The sequence below is a fragment of the Amphimedon queenslandica genome, unplaced genomic scaffold (genome assembly GCF_000090795.2).
Source record: "Amphimedon queenslandica unplaced genomic scaffold, v1.1 AMPQUscaffold_13509, whole genome shotgun sequence".
In the NCBI taxonomy this organism is placed as follows: domain Eukaryota; kingdom Metazoa; phylum Porifera; class Demospongiae; order Haplosclerida; family Niphatidae; genus Amphimedon; species Amphimedon queenslandica.
Genome location: NW_003546255.1, coordinates 348214 through 364892, shown reverse-complemented (window position 1 = coordinate 364892; position 16679 = coordinate 348214). Strand labels below are relative to the sequence as shown.

At 35.8% G+C, this 16679-nt stretch overlaps 6 protein-coding genes across 8 annotated transcripts; 2 read left to right on the top strand and 4 right to left on the bottom strand.

Annotated features, from left to right (window-relative positions):
• Nucleotides 1–119: 119 nt before the first annotated feature.
• Nucleotides 120–1652, bottom strand: LOC105316502 (tripartite motif-containing protein 34-like). Its single transcript, XM_020007486.1, has 2 exons — nt 1469–1652; nt 120–1391 (listed from the first exon to the last, which is right to left on the bottom strand). Exons 1-2 carry the CDS (start codon nt 1626–1628, stop codon nt 196–198), a joined length of 1356 nt encoding a protein of 451 aa, XP_019863045.1. The 5' UTR covers nt 1629–1652; the 3' UTR covers nt 120–195.
• Nucleotides 1653–1730: 78 nt separating this feature from the next.
• Nucleotides 1731–5548, bottom strand: LOC109591821 (uncharacterized). The gene is made up of 10 exons (XM_020007454.1): nt 5365–5548; nt 4910–5295; nt 4522–4805; nt 4313–4427; nt 3959–4124; nt 3132–3301; nt 2866–2895; nt 2707–2811; nt 2345–2641; nt 1731–1990 (listed from the first exon to the last, which is right to left on the bottom strand). Exons 1-10 carry the CDS (start codon nt 5531–5533, stop codon nt 1802–1804), a joined length of 1911 nt encoding a protein of 636 aa, XP_019863013.1. The 5' UTR covers nt 5534–5548; the 3' UTR covers nt 1731–1801.
• Nucleotides 5549–5583: 35 nt separating this feature from the next.
• Nucleotides 5584–7932, bottom strand: LOC105316474 (cyclin-D-binding Myb-like transcription factor 1). Of its 2 annotated transcripts, XM_020007471.1 has the most exons (11): nt 7836–7932; nt 7617–7775; nt 7492–7568; nt 7113–7185; nt 6725–6803; nt 6637–6669; nt 6440–6555; nt 6170–6320; nt 5927–6076; nt 5765–5847; nt 5584–5711 (listed from the first exon to the last, which is right to left on the bottom strand). In XM_020007471.1, exons 1-11 carry the CDS (start codon nt 7879–7881, stop codon nt 5641–5643), a joined length of 1038 nt encoding a protein of 345 aa, XP_019863030.1. In that variant the 5' UTR covers nt 7882–7932; the 3' UTR covers nt 5584–5640. The 2 variants fall into 2 exon arrangements, with proteins under 2 accessions (XP_019863030.1, XP_011409692.2); XM_011411390.2 differs by having other exon boundaries at nt 7617–7911.
• A 1-nt stretch (nt 7933) lies between these two features.
• LOC109591812 (uncharacterized) lies at nt 7934–11138 on the top strand. The gene is made up of 11 exons (XM_020007450.1): nt 7934–8485; nt 8857–9135; nt 9245–9318; nt 9375–9597; nt 9674–10105; nt 10147–10185; nt 10233–10338; nt 10401–10521; nt 10585–10716; nt 10769–10872; nt 10934–11138. The coding sequence occupies exons 1-11, from the start codon at nt 8035–8037 to the stop codon at nt 11031–11033; spliced, it is 2061 nt and encodes a 686-aa protein (XP_019863009.1). The 5' UTR covers nt 7934–8034; the 3' UTR covers nt 11034–11138.
• Nucleotides 11021–12326, bottom strand: LOC105316501 (28S ribosomal protein S15, mitochondrial-like). Its single transcript, XM_011411433.2, has 5 exons — nt 12170–12326; nt 11967–12072; nt 11740–11873; nt 11442–11500; nt 11021–11263 (listed from the first exon to the last, which is right to left on the bottom strand). Exons 1-5 carry the CDS (start codon nt 12249–12251, stop codon nt 11093–11095), a joined length of 552 nt encoding a protein of 183 aa, XP_011409735.1. The 5' UTR covers nt 12252–12326; the 3' UTR covers nt 11021–11092.
• Nucleotides 12327–12382: 56 nt separating this feature from the next.
• LOC100639938 (tyrosine-protein kinase receptor UFO-like) lies at nt 12383–16659 on the top strand. Of its 2 annotated transcripts, none has more exons than XM_003383562.2 (12): nt 12383–12531; nt 13871–14038; nt 14086–14262; nt 14318–14381; nt 14441–14895; nt 14947–15150; nt 15218–15352; nt 15401–15481; nt 15537–15867; nt 15912–16083; nt 16316–16458; nt 16510–16659. In XM_003383562.2, exons 1-12 carry the CDS (start codon nt 12483–12485, stop codon nt 16637–16639), a joined length of 2109 nt encoding a protein of 702 aa, XP_003383610.2. In that variant the 5' UTR covers nt 12383–12482; the 3' UTR covers nt 16640–16659. The 2 variants fall into 2 exon arrangements, with proteins under 2 accessions (XP_003383610.2, XP_019863002.1); XM_020007443.1 differs by having other exon boundaries at nt 14441–14901.
• Nucleotides 16660–16679: the final 20 nt, after the last annotated feature.

Below are 16679 nucleotides of genomic sequence, written 5' to 3'. Positions count from 1 at the left end.
TGGCTCATCCTACAGTATTCTTCCTTTTTTCTACAACTTCTATTACTTTATTTTCCTGTTTTGGTTGCACAGTAGAAATGCAAGATTGCAACTGGGATCTACTCTGATATTAATGAATATTTGCATAATAAATGACTAATAATTTTAAGTGTGTAGTTATGAAAATATAAAAACTATAGATTATAGTAACTACGATCAAATCAATGGATTTAACACAAGGTCCTTTGTTACTCCATACTGAACTTTAAATGGGCTTCCTTTAGCTTCTATTGCATTAATGCATACCGATATCTCAATGATACGACGTGTGAAGAGTGATAGAAAACCACCACTAGAGAGGAAATACACAACAGTCCATTCATTGGATGAATCAGCCACAGGCTCAACTTTTACTTCCTCAGCAGTGCATTGCCTCCCATTGGGTAGTTTAATGGTGACTGAGATTTCTGGAGGGGAATGAAGCTTCTTGAGATACTTTATAGTGAACGTATTGGCACCAGTTCGGGCCCTCTCTTGTAATCCTGATACTACTATGGCCGATTGATCGATGAGTTCACACTGAAGTGGATCTTTTTGTGAAGAGAACTTGTACTCAATTGGATCGGAAGTGAGGGCAAATTGGGTATTAGTGTCAACAACACTTCTCATTTTCTTGACAATGGAGCTTGCCTTGCTCACAGCTTCTCTGCTATTGTACTGCTCTTTACTTGATAAAAGGTTTTGAGCCGATTCCACTAGTCTTCCGGCATTTTCCTTTGACTTGATTAGCTCTTCTATGTCTGCATCTCTCTGTTTGTTCTGGCTAATCTTGACATCCTCTAACATCTGCGAGAGGCTCTTCTGATGAGTCTCAACTTCAGACAACTTCTCTTGAGCCTTTTTTATCCTCTCTCTTAAACGACTTGTAGTTTGGTCAAAATAATCCGTAAGCTCTAGCTTGCAGGACTCGAGATTTTCTGATTCCTGCTTTTTTAAAGCATTAGCTTCAGCTAGATGCTCTTCGATATTGCTCCCAGCGTTGTTCACTAAGCCCTCAAGCTCTTTCACCTCCTCCATCAATTGACCAATGACATCCTCATGATCTATAACCTCATGATCGCTGTGGACAGGATCCGAGATACAAGACCGGCAGACAAGAAACTGACATTTTAAGCAATACATGTCCTGCTTCTTGCTGTGCACATCGCACAGAAACTCTTCCTTAGCTTCGTCCTTCTTCTTTTCTTTCTTTGGAGGTACTTCATTACAAACTTCATCATCATTATTGCTTGTATTTGAGTGAGAACGTAATAGCTCTATAACATCGGCCAGCTGATAATTTTTGCTTATCTTATGGACGTCTCCATTTGGTAGCGGGTGCTTTACTCTACATGTAGGACACTCCAGTTCATCTAATGAGTGATAACAAGAGTATAATAAATTGGTGATAATTTATGATAACAATGATGAGATGGGGGTGTTCTCATACCTCTTGATTCTCCTTTGCTTTGCGACTCGGAGTAAACCTTTTCGAGGCAAGCAATGCAGAAATTGTGTATGCATGGCAGAGCCCTGGGATCAGTCAGTGTCTCCAAGCAGACGGGACATTGGAGGCTCTCTTGTAACTCGCCTTCTAACTTCCCTGCCATTTTAAAGGTGTGGTTTCGAGCTTGAGCTTGTAGTAGGTGGAGTTAAAGAGTTTAAAAATTAAAATAATTTTTTGAATGGTAATAAAATTTAACAATACTGTCTATGATAAAAAAATTAAAATATATTAAATATGGATTAGTTTTTGTTTAAAAACAAATATATAAAGCTAAATTTAAATGGGAGGTGTGACCATTTTCAGTGGCTCCTTCAAAGAGATTCCCCTAACCAGTAGCAGCCATGTTTGCAATATCCGATAGTCCCCATACTCTTGGAATCTCTTTACTCTCCCAAGCAGCTGCTCACGAGCTAGCCCAAGCCTCCTCTGTGCCTCTGAATAGAGAAGAGCTCTATCCAGATCACCCTGTTATATAAAGGATTACAGTTTATACAAGTACAGGAGTGTTAACCACAATGTAATGAACCCACAATAGCTTTTACAAATAGCTGAGTATAAAAATGAGCATTAGAAGCTGGTGTAGATTCATTGTTGTGTTCTTGATTTCTAAAAAATTTTTGGAATGGGGTACATGGTATATCTACCAATTGTACCCCTACAGTAATTTTAATAACACTATTGTCAAATGCAGTTATAAAAAGTTATAACCATCCAAGGAAGGTGTACAATGTATAATTAAAACTGATGCCCCATATCACCGTTGTATTGAGATGCATGCAAAGTAGTTCTGTACATCGTACAATATCTTCATTCACTTACTTCCAGAGGTCCATGACGAATCTTCATCAAATAGTCTCTATTGCTACCAGTACAAGTGACGACTGGGTTTCCTCCTAACACGAAACTCTCCAGTGACAGCAACTTGTGAAACACTTGATAGAAGAGTTTTCTTTCTCTCGGGGTACCTGTGTGTTTCCCGCTATTGATCAGCTTCATGTGTGTCTTAATAAAGCCAATATACTGGAGTATCACTTTTTCACTCATGAAGCTTTTCCTAAGCGACGATAATTCGGACCAGTAACTACTTGTAAAGTAGAGATTGTCGGCAAATAGCAACTACAAATAAAAAGTTAATATCAAGAATGTATTAAGCAATATGAGCAGCTGCAACTTAAATTTACTTCGAATATGTTCACGGCTCCTTTTAGCAACATCTCACAGAATAGTCTTATCTCGTAGGCAGCAATTTCTGTATCAGCTTGATGTCCGCGATTATCCATTGATTCCTATGGTAGCAGTATGAGCTGGATTAGGGATACAATGATAAATTAATACATTACCTTGTGGTTGAAACTACTGCTAACAATAGCCTAAATGAATAAGAAATGCAATGTCCATAATTGATGATAATTCTGCAAATCATCATCACTTTTTGCATATTAAATTTCGACAGTAATTGTTAATCTTAGTATTTCAGCAAGCAATAATTGATATAATTATCAATATAATATTGCCATACTTAGATAGCCAATTTTGTCACAATTCACTATTACATGTACATATACACAATAGTAATATTCAATAATATTATATTACAGATACTCACGTGAGTTGGTTTTCTGTACACCACTATATAGTCTGTGTCAGATGTAGGCATAGCTAGGTTATACATTTGACTTCCTGCCTTAGCAATCACGATCACGTCACGACTGTGGACACTCGTTAGAGATTGAGAATCAAGGAAATCACGATGGGGATCTAAATCTGATTCCAGCTCTAAATGAAATAAATACAGTGTAATATTGTTTTAAATGTTGGCCAATGTTCCTGTGCTAGATATATATCATCAAAATAGTTAGGAGAGAATTTTCCATTAAAAAAAATTCTCTGATACATGTACATGTTTTTATGCTGCGTAGAAAGTTTTAGCTGATTCCAATCAAATTTGGATTTTTTACGATTTTTTAAAGTTGCTCCAAAATCAGGTAAAAGTCCCTGTACTATAGTGCATGGTCTTGGGCTAAATTTCGCCAAAATTGAAAAGGAGAGAATTCTCCACTTTTATCACATTTTCTGATGGATATACATGTTCTTATGTTGCGTAGAAAGATTCAACTAATTCCGACCAAATTTGGATTTTTTACGATTTTTTAAAGTTGCTCCAAAATCAGGTAAAAGTCCCTGTACTATAGTACATGGTCTCGGGCCAAATTTCGCCAAAATTGAAAAGGAGAAAATTCTCCACTTTTATTACATTTTCTAATACATATACATGTTCTTATGTTGCATAGAAAGTTTCAGCTCATTCCAATCAAATTTGGATTTTTTATGATTTTTTAAAGTTGCTCCAAAATCAGGTAAAAGTCCCCGTACTATATTTTATCAAAAAGCTAGGAGAGAATTCTCCATTTTTACTACATTTCTGCGACTGACCTTGAGGTAGTGAAAACTTAACTCCCTCCATTCTCATTTTAGTCAGCCATTCTCCAAGCTGTGCGGTCCATTCAGGCTGGGCAGTAGGCACTGCCCCTATTCCTTCATTTACTCTCTCCTTTACTTTCAATACGTATTCAAGCAACTGCTCCTTGTGTACTAAACCCTGTGAAACAACACAATGTGTAACACACAATGCAAAAAAATGATTGTTAGTAATAGCAATATTTTCAATAGATATTCAATGTGGATAAATAAAATCAATAGAAGACATAGTTACCTAAAACTTGTAATTGACAATACATAGGTATTACAAGTAAATTGAAGTGGATAGTATTTTAAGTGGTATTTTACTTCGAATGCTTTCGTCAATGATTGAAGTATCTCTTTTTCTTCCTCAGTCACGCCCACATCAAACCAACTACTTATTGGCTCTCTCTTAATTGCTGACTCAGCATAAGAAAGAAGCCTAAAAGAAATGAAGCACAATTACCAATACTGTGTCATCCAAAAACATACATGTATGTACATAAGCACATATCACATCTATGTGTGTTTGTTACCTAAAAGAGTCACAAAAATTCTTTACAAGAGCATCATCTCTGATCACCAGTCTACCAGAGGTCGGTCTCTTCTTTACCAAGGCACCGACGGACTGTCCCACGCAGCGATCAACAAAGGTACGAGTCAAGAGCGAGACTGGATCAAGAAGTGATGCCAGGTTGATCCACTCCGGTGAGCTAAAGATGATCGAATCAGGAGGGGAGCATAAAGCTTCGACTGCTCTGACGTTACCACGCTGGAGCTGAGCACAAAAATGTCTCACCTCGCAAGCAAATATAACACCCTACAAAGCAAAATAAAGACTGTAACATTCAATTATATTAAATTTTTGAAAGGTATGAAAAAATCCCAAATTTCTAAGTTACGCAATAATGAATACTGACTCACTTGATCGACAGTTTCACATAGCTCCTTCTCGTGTTGAGTGGCTAGCGTAAAGAACTGCTCATCTCGTGACACAAACACAACATAAAGGATGTTATTCTTCGCCTGTGAAGACTCTTCAGACTGAGAGCCGGAAAACCACGGACATGTAAGTATCGTAGCGTACACAAGTCTCTTAACTTGCCCATCAAATATCTCTGTTATTTTCTCGGCTATTTTTGCCTTCGTCCCTTCGTGGAGGTTATTAGGAGTGTGAGACACGACAAGATGGCGGAGCAAAGAGAGTTGATTGTGATCCAAGGAGAAAGGGCTGAAAATAAACTGAGTACCCTCGACACGGCTTTTTAGATCACGCAATGAGTCTAATATGGTGACACTCTCATCTGCAGCTAAACATTAAAAAAACAAAAAAATTAATAATAAATATCAGATAATTTTCTACTATTTTGGGGGATTACTTTTTTGAGCTGCGGGTTTATTTTCTGCTTTAGATCTCAATAAAGAGGAGAGCCTTTCCTGCGCTTGTACAGAGGCAGTAGCTGCTGCCACTAGCTCTTCATCTACAGGCCAATCACCGGAGAGAGAAGAAGACAGGGTCGGTTCTTCCATTGCAAAATCTAATGTCATGAGACTGGGTGGAGCTGGACTAAAATTAATTTGTGGGAGTGGCTAATTAATTTAAATTTGCAACATAGATCTAAAAATTTTTCGAATGATTTATAATTGAGATATAATTAATCTGCCATGCTATCTAACTGTCTCCTCAAAGCTGGAGCTCTATGCCTCACCAAATAAAGAACACACTCTAAAAATACAAAAATAAATAATGATGAAATATTATTCAAGACGCACACTTGCCTCTAAAAATCTTTGAACTGCTAAAAGGAACAGTTCGTTTCAAACTTGCCCACTTTTGCCTTAAAAAATACTTTGATCTGGCACTGCATGAATAAAACACAAAAATTAAATGACACGTATGGTTACTACTGAAGCTGTTTTTGGGTACCATCATTATCATACCTAGGCCAGGCAGCTGCTAGTCTCTCCCAGTCGATGTCCTCTTCATCCTCAAGTTCCTCATCTTCATTCAAACACTCTATTAGCCTCAAATCATCAGATGTCGTCCATTTTTCTTCTCCTCCCTTTAACTTCCAGGATAAGAGCATCACCCTACAATTAAATGAAAAATTGATAAAATTTACAAAAAACAAGCTTCATCTTTTACATAATAATAATAATAATAATTATTAAGCTCCTTTTTACCATTTAAAACGACACTGCATGGCGCTCCTAGTTACTACCGCCCTTGAGATCATCTCCCAAGTGACGTTAGACGGTAACTGACAGTCTTCAATCCCGTGCTCCCTAACCATCACTTGGCATAACTTGTCAACTTCTTCGCTTGACCACGGGCCTAACAAAAAAATAACAACAATATAAAAATATATATACAAACAATATAACTAAAAAGTAAGTGTATACAGTAATTTTACAATTATTTATTAGTATATTAATGCATACATGTGCTTTTACCTTCAGTGTATTTTTTATTAATATTAACAGTTCTAAAATGGTCGTAGCAAGTGGCCCATCCGATGCCCATAATCTGTCCAATTGTATTCCAATCGTTTCCATGTAAAGCATGCAACCTGATTGTAATGTTAAATTTAGAATGATCACTCAATGATGACATAATCAGTTTTGTTACTAAAAATAGACTATAAACTCACTCAACTAATCTGTCATTCATTTCTCTAGTCCAACTAAAAAAAATTATTATTAAAATAAAATATAAAAATAGAATTAAATTCTATTTACATGCCAACGTAATTCTCTTCAGTGAAGAATCTCAATAACTTTCTGTACACTACGAACAATGGCCTCTTGATGTTACAGGCTATAAAAAGTATAGACATAAATTAACAGACTAGTCGTTCCAAAATTTGCAAAGCAACCATAAAATTTGAACACATCCGGAAATTGAAGTGATTGTCATTGTACATACGGTATAGTGGTTTTTTTCGAGGATAACAAATTTCGCAGATTTTTTCATGATTTGCGAAATTAAATTCCTTCAAAATCAATTTAATACAGTACAAGATGGCAGATTAGTAGAAATTCGCAAAAATTAATTCCGCAAACTTTCAGATACAGGTCATTCGCGAAATTTATTTTCCTCGAAAAAAACCTGCTATACGGTACATACCTATTTTTCTGTAAAACTCGATATTCTTGTCAGCATTGTCAAGAAGTATATTAATATCCGTGATATTGAACTCCTGTAATAAAAAAAAATTTATTACATTGAAAGATAAAGACTTTCGAGTTGCAAATCTTAATTTCAGAAAAATAATGTACATATACTGTATAGCTGGAAATATTTGCTGGAATTTAATTTTGCTGTTTGCTGTTCATCATAAAAACGCACAATTTAATTCCGCAAAGCATTATAAGTAATGGGTGTATCAACAGTACACGCCTACACCAGCAAAATTAAATTCCACAAAAATTAAAATTAGCTATATGGGTACAAAATTGCAAAATATAATTCTCGCAAACTTTTCCAGCTATACGGTACATTATACCTTCATGTATGATTTCAGATTAGTCTTTAGTATATCATACTCTTGTTTTGACCATCTCCCCTTCTTCCATTCGCCGCCTAAAAAATGCTTTCAAGTTTTCCAGAAATGTACGCGTTACTAGTTACATCTTTCCTGTAGTTCTCTCAGTTCGGAGGCTTTTGTGACAAAACTGCTGTGTAGGTCAGAATATTCATCGTCAAATTCTTCGTCTCCGGCTTCAACATCATGAGCAATTATCTCGTCAATCAGGGCCTGCCTTTTCTTCCAGTGGTGTGAATACTTAACTGAACAAGGAAAAGGTTTGAAATTATTAAGGAAGGTAAATCCAATAAAGTTAAAATCACTTGTAGTTATCCCATCATCATCATCATCACTCTCTATGTTCTCCATTGTCAGTTGTCACATGTCCTCACGTGACGTGTTATTAATAACTTTTAAAGAGGCGTGGTCATACAAAAAATAGGTAAAAAATCAAGGGTATCTGAATCTCATAATCTTCCCTCTTCATACTCTTTGTCTCCATCTCAGTTCTCCATAGTTTCGATGGTCAGGCGGAGACCATTCCACAGCCTACAGTCATTTGAGTGGACAACTAAGTTCTCCTCGTTTTGCATCTCTTTTTTGGTTCTTTCCCAGCTCTGCTCTGTATCTTCATGCCCCCACTCTGCCTCTATTCATCACATTGATCATATCAAGGCGTGTAATGGCTCAGACTTTTTATTGACTTTCTCTTTCTTTACAAACCTCACTGATGACCTGATGTGCGTGCACAGAATGTACAAGATGTACATTTACAGTCACGACACCAAAGAAGTTGATGAATTGACTCAGGAACCCCCTCCTGTTTTCAATAATCTCACAAAAATCTGTACTTCTTATTTAATAATTGATGGTGTGACTTTTCAGAAGTATCATGGCAAGCTGCTACAGATTAGAATGTATCCTACTAGTCCGGTCCAGTGCTCAAACAACTTTAGTGCCATTATTGGGACAGGTCAGTGGAGAGAGGAAGAGAAGAGAGAGAGGGAGGGAGGGAGAGAGAGAGAGAGAGGGTTGGGAGAGAGAGGGAGGAGAGAGAGAGAGAGGGAGGAAGGAGAGAGAGAGGGAGGAGAGAGAGAGAGGGAGGAGAGAGAGAGAGAGAGAGGGAGGGAGGAGAGAGAGAGGGAGGAGAGAGAGAGAGGGAGGAGAGAGAGAGAGGGAGGGAGGAGAGAGAGAGGGAGGAGAGAGAGAGAGGGAGGGAGGAGAGAGAGAGGGAGGAGAGAGAGAGAGGGAGGAGAGAGAAAGCTTGGGAGAAGGGAAGGGAAAGCAAAGGGTGCTATCAAGAACTGAGGAGCATAAGGGATAAATTTTTTTCTTTTGTTTTAGATCCTCCTGATCCAGTTAACACCTCATCAGTAGTCAGTGTTGTCAATTGTACTGGAGTATATTTATACTGGACTCGACCTGTCACTCCAACTGGATGTCATATTTTAAATTATAATATTATCTTACAGTGGAATGACACTGTTGTTACTACTAAAGAACCATTCCATTACTGGCTCGCAGATGAATTGCCTTCTGATGAAGTCCTCACTGTTAGTATTGAAGCAGTTAATGGAATTGGTCCTAGTCAAGAGACTTCTATTAACATCAGTACTGCCATTAGTAAGTAAAGGAATGTACATATACATGCATGTATATTGCATGACCAAATGCTTCTCTACACACTTTAAAAGTTCTAATGATTCATCCTTCTTTAATCTTTACTATATAGAACCTGTTGTTAATATTGTCAGCCACAGTGTAATCATAGTACCTTCAGCAGCTCAACTAATTGTAAATGCTGAGGTAAGATCTATTGCTACATATGTATGTTTATTGAAATTATTCTTCTACTTTTCCAGTTGGATTCTGATTGCTGCCCTTTCTCCTCTCCAAGTCTCCTTCATATTTGTACAATGTGTAATAAAAGTGCTAGCCCATTCTGTTCATACATTAATCTCACTATATACAATGATGTGATGATTACTATTAATACGACACTTCCTCTTGATCTTCAATGTAAATCCACCCTCACCTGGTCGAACCACCATTCATCATACATCAGTTATATCAATGATACTTTTAGTGAGTTTGGTATAATATATATCAGTATCTTTACTATCTTAAGACTTATTAAATTGAGGTTTACCTTATTATACAGGCACATCTCCAGTTCACAGTGTATTTATTCCTACTAACAGTTCTACTGGTTATTTTAGGATCAATTGTACTTTATTGCCAGGTGGAAGTGGGTGCGTCATTAAAGTTTTTAACTCATCTGGTCTCTTCATTTTTATGGAAGTTTTAACTCTAAATGACACTGTCACAGTTTCTGATGATGACTATAAAGTGGTTTCAAAGACCACGACTCATCAATTAACAGCTAGTGGAACATATACAGTATTTGTGCATTCACTTAAAGATAGTGGCAATGAGAGTGATGTAGTCATTGCTAGTAGAGTCATTGAAGTGGTACTGCCATCACCCTCACCATCACTTGTCATCAGTACATCCTCACCATCACATACACCCCCACCCTCACTCTCACCATCACCATCGCAATCAGATACATCATCATCTCAATCACCAACCTGTGAGTTTTATTACATACAGATACTTAATGATTTCTTATAGGTTCTACTGACTGTTCTGATTCTGATGACATTGTCATTGGTAAATTTAATGATTACATTGTTTGATAAAGTATAGCTTTTTATTAGGTGCAAGTGTTTGTACATTTCTTATTGTTGGTGGTGGTGTGGCATGTGTTGTTATATTTTGTGTGGTACGACTATGTTATGTTAAGAAGTGCAAGAAATCAAAAAAGTTAGTTGATATACTGTATAGTATTTAAATTTTATTATTATTTAATTAATTCTAATAATTAGAATTATTAGTGTGGGAACTAGAAGTGAATATATAACCTCACAAACGTTCACGCCAATTGAACTGGAGGAAGCACCACCTTCTATTGGTACAGATCCAAACTCTCTGAATCCTCTGATTAGAGTAAACACATGTTGATATAATACTGTAATATCTTATTCATTTTAAAATCATAATTCCTCACAGAACACAAGTAATCCTCAACCAGGAGATGAGAATAATGCTAAACCAGATGGGCGTAATGCTAATGACCCTCATCTTGATGTTCCACATGATCCAAACCCTATATATTTAGCACCTGAACAAGCTAGTAACTCGGTCTGTATTATACTATCTGTCCCTTTTTTATCAGTATTATCATCCAATGTAGAATGATCTTCAAGGTGCAGCTCCTGTTGTAGCACAAAAGACGATAATAAGAAATGATAGGACTGATAGCAATAATGAAGTTCAAACTGCAACAACAACACACGAGTAAGGATTTTATTTGTTTTTCCTTGAACATTAAGTGTTTGTTATGATAATTTTTCTTTAGACTTAAACCTCTAACAATCCCAGCAAGTACTATAGCAAAAACAAGTGTGGAAAATGGACGTAATTTGGATGTTACAAAAAGTCGCTGTACAGTGTTATAACTTTGTGGAAAAATTGATAATTTTTAAACAATTAACAATAAATTGCTACTGCATTATGATTATTTTTTATTCTTTTTATCAAGAGTAGCATATTTATCATCAACCAGTGGCTTTAGACCAAATTCCTTCAACAGGACGTGATACCTTGTGAAATCAGTCCTTCTCAGATACTTAAACAGTTTCTTACGCCTTTCAATACCGTGAAGCAGCTTACGGAGACTACTCTTATCCTAAAAATAAACACACATACAATGTAACCAGTGCTACATGTACTTGTAAAAGGAATAGTGCATGAATTTATTACACATTTTCTGATGTATATCAATGTTCTTATGCTATGTAAATAATTATCCAAGTTATTAATGTTAAAACCTGGACATAGTCATGGTACTTAGCTATTTTTCTTACTTTTCTGTTATTTCTCATATGTTCAGTGAGATTCTGTATCTTAGCAGTCATTATGGCAACTGAAAAATGATTAAAAAATACTAATAATGTTAATACTAATACCGGTATTATTAATAGCATATTTTGCAATTATTAATTATTAATTAATTACTTAATAATCGCAAATCTACCATGTGCTAAAATTACAAAAATTTAGTACCCACAATTAAAATTTACTCTAAGATAATCAGGTATCATTTTAGTCTGGACACGCCCCTTCGCTGTAGATGGGGTGTGTCCAGACTAGTATCGTTCTTACTTTGTACAGCAGTAGAGCCAGTGTCTCCAGGATTTTGCTGATACTTCTGTATCATTTCATTCTTAAGGAGCTTGTTCCTCTGTTTCTTGCTTGCAAACTCGATGCTAAATCTTTTCTTGACAGCCTCGGGTGAACTAAAAAAATTAATAATTTTAAGATGCTTTTAATCGTAATACTGTAGTAATTATATATATATTATTGATATTATTTCAGTAAGTTATGCTCACTTTTCCATTTCAGGTATATCATTGTAGCCAAACTTGTACTTTGAAGTAATGGAAATGCCTGTACCAGCTGCTTTTGAACTGGCTGCTCTTGAACATATTAAACTACCTGGAGAAATACAATAATAATAATTATTATTATTAAAATGATTTTTTAGATAAAAAATACAAGATATTAATCAATCAGATCACTACAGTTTTCTTACTGTGTGATGGTAATTGAACTGTTCTTTGCAAGAGCAGCCTAACTCCTCCAAAAGATAGAAATGCTGCTGCTTTCAAAGACATTTTCCAATGTGGGTGTGGTTATAATGTTTTGTAGGCGGAGTTTTCCCACGTGCAAACACGTGTTTAAGAGCCTACAGTTATTACATAAATATTATTAATCATTAAATTTTACTGTAAACTGAAGACTTCCTTGTGTAGTATTTAATCTCATAGGAATTACATGCATATTAGAGTAAACCATTTGCAAAAGTTTGTTTCATTTTGAAAGATTGCCTGTTTCATCTTACAGTTATGATTCTTCTGCTAGTGCTATCTCTCATCTCTTTTCATTTAGCACAATGTAAGTAAGTATAAGCATGTAAGCCATATTCCATTGCTTAAAAATTATGACCTAGTCTAATGATTTTTTTCATCATTGATGTCCTTGTATAAAGTTTGAGTTGATTCTGACTAAAATTTTTTGAAGTTATGGTCACCTAAAGAAATAAGCCAATTAAAAAAAATTCCCTATACTTGCCCATGCTTTTTTCCGAAAAAATGGCCCTAAAATAACCCCCTATTTTTATTACACTTTACAATATATATATATTGATGCCCTTGTGCTATGTAGAAAGTTTGAGCTAATTCTGACTTCAACTTTTTAAGTTATGGCCATCTGAAGAAATGGGCCAATTTTTGATAAAATCCCTGTAATATAGCCCATGGTTTTTTCCAAAAAATGGCTCCGAAATGACCCCAAATTTTTATTACATTTTTTGATACATATTGATGTCCTTATGCTATGTAGAAAGTTTGAGTTGATTCCGACTTCAATTTTTGAAGTTATGGCCATTTTTAAAAAATTGGCCAATTTTTGATAAAATCCTTGTACTATATAGCCCATGGTTTTTTTCCAAAAAATGGCCCAAAAATGACCCCCAATTTTTATTACATTTTCTGATACACATTGATGTCCTTATGCTATGTAGAAAGTTTGAGCCAATTCCAAATTTAATTTTTCAAGTTATGGCCAATTTTTAAATGTTCCAATTTTTGACAAATTCCCTTTACTAGTATAGCCCATGCTTTTTTCCAAAAAATGCCTCTGAAATGACCCCCAATTTTATTACATTTTCAGATACATATTGATGTCCTTATGTTATCTAGAAAGTTTGAGCTGATTCCAACTTGAATTTTTTGAGATATACCATTTGAAATGTGCAAAAATATGCCAATTTCAATTCAAAGAAATTTTTGAACTTTTTACTTGGCTAATGTTAGATTATTTGGATCATTCAAGTTCATGCTATTATTTTAACAATTTCTGGTGAATGTAAAAGTTCAAAATTGTGTAATGCATAACAATTTGAGCTGATTTGGTTGCAAATTTTTGAGTTAAAAGACTTATAACCTAAAATAATCCTGTGCTTAAATTTTAGCTTCATCAGGCATGCTCACTGTTTTATGCCATGCAAATTTTAAATCTCATTAGAAAAACAATGAAATTGAAAATAAAATGATAAAGTATGTTTATGATAACATTACTTAGTAAGAATTGACAAGTTGTGAAAGCAGGTCTTGCACATCAAGACACTCATCAATAATATTTACTGCAAAAACATCAAACAGTTCTGCAGTATTAGCTACATAATCCCCAATGGAGCATTACTTGTTTCTGTACAATGTTTGCATCAATGCAGGTTGTCGATATGGCGAGGTTCGTTTGGCTGATGGTAGAGTTGAAACTGAAGGACGAGTTGAAATATGCATTGGTGATTCATGGGGGACTGTCTGCGATGATAGATTCACTAATATCAATGCTGCAGTTGTATGTCGACAGATTGGATACACAACTAACTTTACACCAGGTAAAGTGCATGTCCCAACTACATACATCACTTTATATATTGCACAGTTACTGTGTATCGGTCAAGGGCTTACTTTGGAATGGGCTCTGGAAGGATACTCTTGGATGAGATCATTTGTAATGGATCAGAGAGCCGTTTGGTTGACTGCGATATGGACCGTGAATCGATTGGTACTCATGACTGTGATCATAGTGAAGATGTTGGTGTCATATGCACTGAAATAAGTACATTACATGCTAAAAACTAACATCAATATTGTATTTTAATAATGTATAATAGATTCTGCCAATGCAGTATCAGTATGTAGTACTCAATTGGATGATCGACTATGGAACAAAATGACGTAGGGTGTACATATATATGCATGTAACTTGATAGATTATCTTTTTTTTACTACTTTAGTTCACAGGGCGAGTGTGAGCCTTACTACAAGACAAATGTCACTTCTGTCTGTGATGCCTACTTCTCTGAAACTGACTATGTCTATTTTCCCAAGGGACAAACCTACGGCCAGCCTCACATACGATTCTTCATGGAAGAGCTTACAAAAAGCTTCCCATTCACTTCTGACTGCTATGACATTGTGGCAAAGGCACTGTGCACTTATTACTACTTACCTTGTGGGACTCGTGATGCTATACACGTTCCTCAGTTCCTCTGTCCTCAGATTTGTAACTGCATTTCAACCGACTTGTGTGCCGATAACTGGGAAATATTGCTCAGAACAATAAGCAATTTTAAATTTGAGTCCATGACAGATAGCATTGATCCACCTGATTGCAGCAATCCAGGAAAACTCATTGAATCTCTCAATCTTAATGGTGACTGCTGTTCTGATGCTTCTATTAATCATCAATGTAATGGTATATTCTACCTAATTATTTATAGATTATTTTTGTCCTTTTTAGGTAATTCAAATGTTGCTGTAGCAGTCTCTGTAACATTGGTATTGCTCTTGCTTGTGGCAGTGAGTGTTGCCGCTGTTGTGGTGATTGTCATTGTTGTTTTGAAGAAGAAAAAACGTGAGAAAGTTAAAGTCCGCGTCGTATGGAAAAGAAAAAGATCAGTTAACTTGAGCTTGGTCTCAAGAGAGTCTCTCAGATACTATCCAGGTAAAAAAATTGTTTAATGAATGCTTCAAAAATTTTTAAATATGTTTTTATACGTATTTTTTTTCAGGGGAATCTGTTAGACCTGCACTGTCGCCAGGAGAATTGTGCTCTTCTGTTCAAGTTTCACCAACTCATGGTCAAAAACTATCGGAATATGCCATACCATGGTCTTCCATTGCTCTGCAGGAAACAATTGGTCAAGGCATGCAAGAAAGCACCTTGGTCTATATCTTTATGTTGATATTTTTAGGTGAATTTGGTATTGTATATCGAGCTTTGTTGTCAATGGAAAATGGAGCCCCACAACCAGTGGCTGTTAAGACATTAAAAGGTATAGATCCCAGTATTCATTGCCATTTAAATACCTTATATTATTACTTCAATAGGATCGTTTACTCAAAACGATGTAGAGTCAATAGTTGATGAGTGCATTCGAATGATGTCTTTTGATAATGTGAACGTCCTTCACCTCATTGGTGTCTGCATTGACATGGGACCTGCTCCATATATTGTAATGCCTTTTATGGCAAAAGGAAGCTTGCTCTCCTATCTGAAAAAAGAGAGGCATAATCTCACAGTCGCTGAATCCAGTGATGATGACATTGTTCTTGACGTTAGGAAGAAGCTCGTCTCCATTTGTCTTCAAGTAGCTAAAGGAATGTGCTATTTGGCTTCACATAACTTCATTCATCGTGATCTTGCTTCTAGGAATTGCATGTGAGTTTTACAAGTTCATAAATTCTAATTTTTGTTCCATGTAGGATAGATGATCACGGGATCATCAAAGTTGCTGATTTTGGTCTCACTGAGGAAGTGTATGCAAACAATTACTTTAAGCAACTGAAAGACAACAATGCATCTGTCAAACTCCCCATTAAATGGATGGCACTGGAAAGCCTTCATGATGGACTCTTCTCAGAAAAATCAGATGTTGTAAGCATTTAAAAATAAAGCATAGACTCAACTATGCAACTATTTATGACTAAATATATAAGACAAACTGAAGGCAAATATGTAGCTTTTTGTATTTTTATTTTATTTCTTATGCATGATCACAGTTTTTGCAGTGTATAGTTGCATTTTCAACTATGCAGCTATTTATTACTTCATATAATTATGAAGCTATTTTTGTTTTTCTTTATTTTATTTTTATGCATGATCACAGTGGTCCTATGGTGTACTTTGTTGGGAGGTTTTCAGCCTTGGGAGGACTCCATACCCTGGCCTGGATCCTGCAGGAGTTGTAGACCTGCTTGACACAGGAGGGAGACTGCAGTGTCCTCACAATACAGCCTGCTCACAAGAAATGTAAAAATAATATTAAATTAGTTAAATCTAACTTTGCCTTTGTACCCATAGTTATATGCTAATGCTTTCTTGCTGGTATGAACTAGTGTCTGATAGACCTTTGTTCAGTGAGTTGGTGGCATCACTTGATGGTATAATAATGCCATTGGCTAACTATCTGGACTTTACTGACTGTCAGTGACTTATATACTTTTACACTTGCAGTGCATGCTAAATGAGTG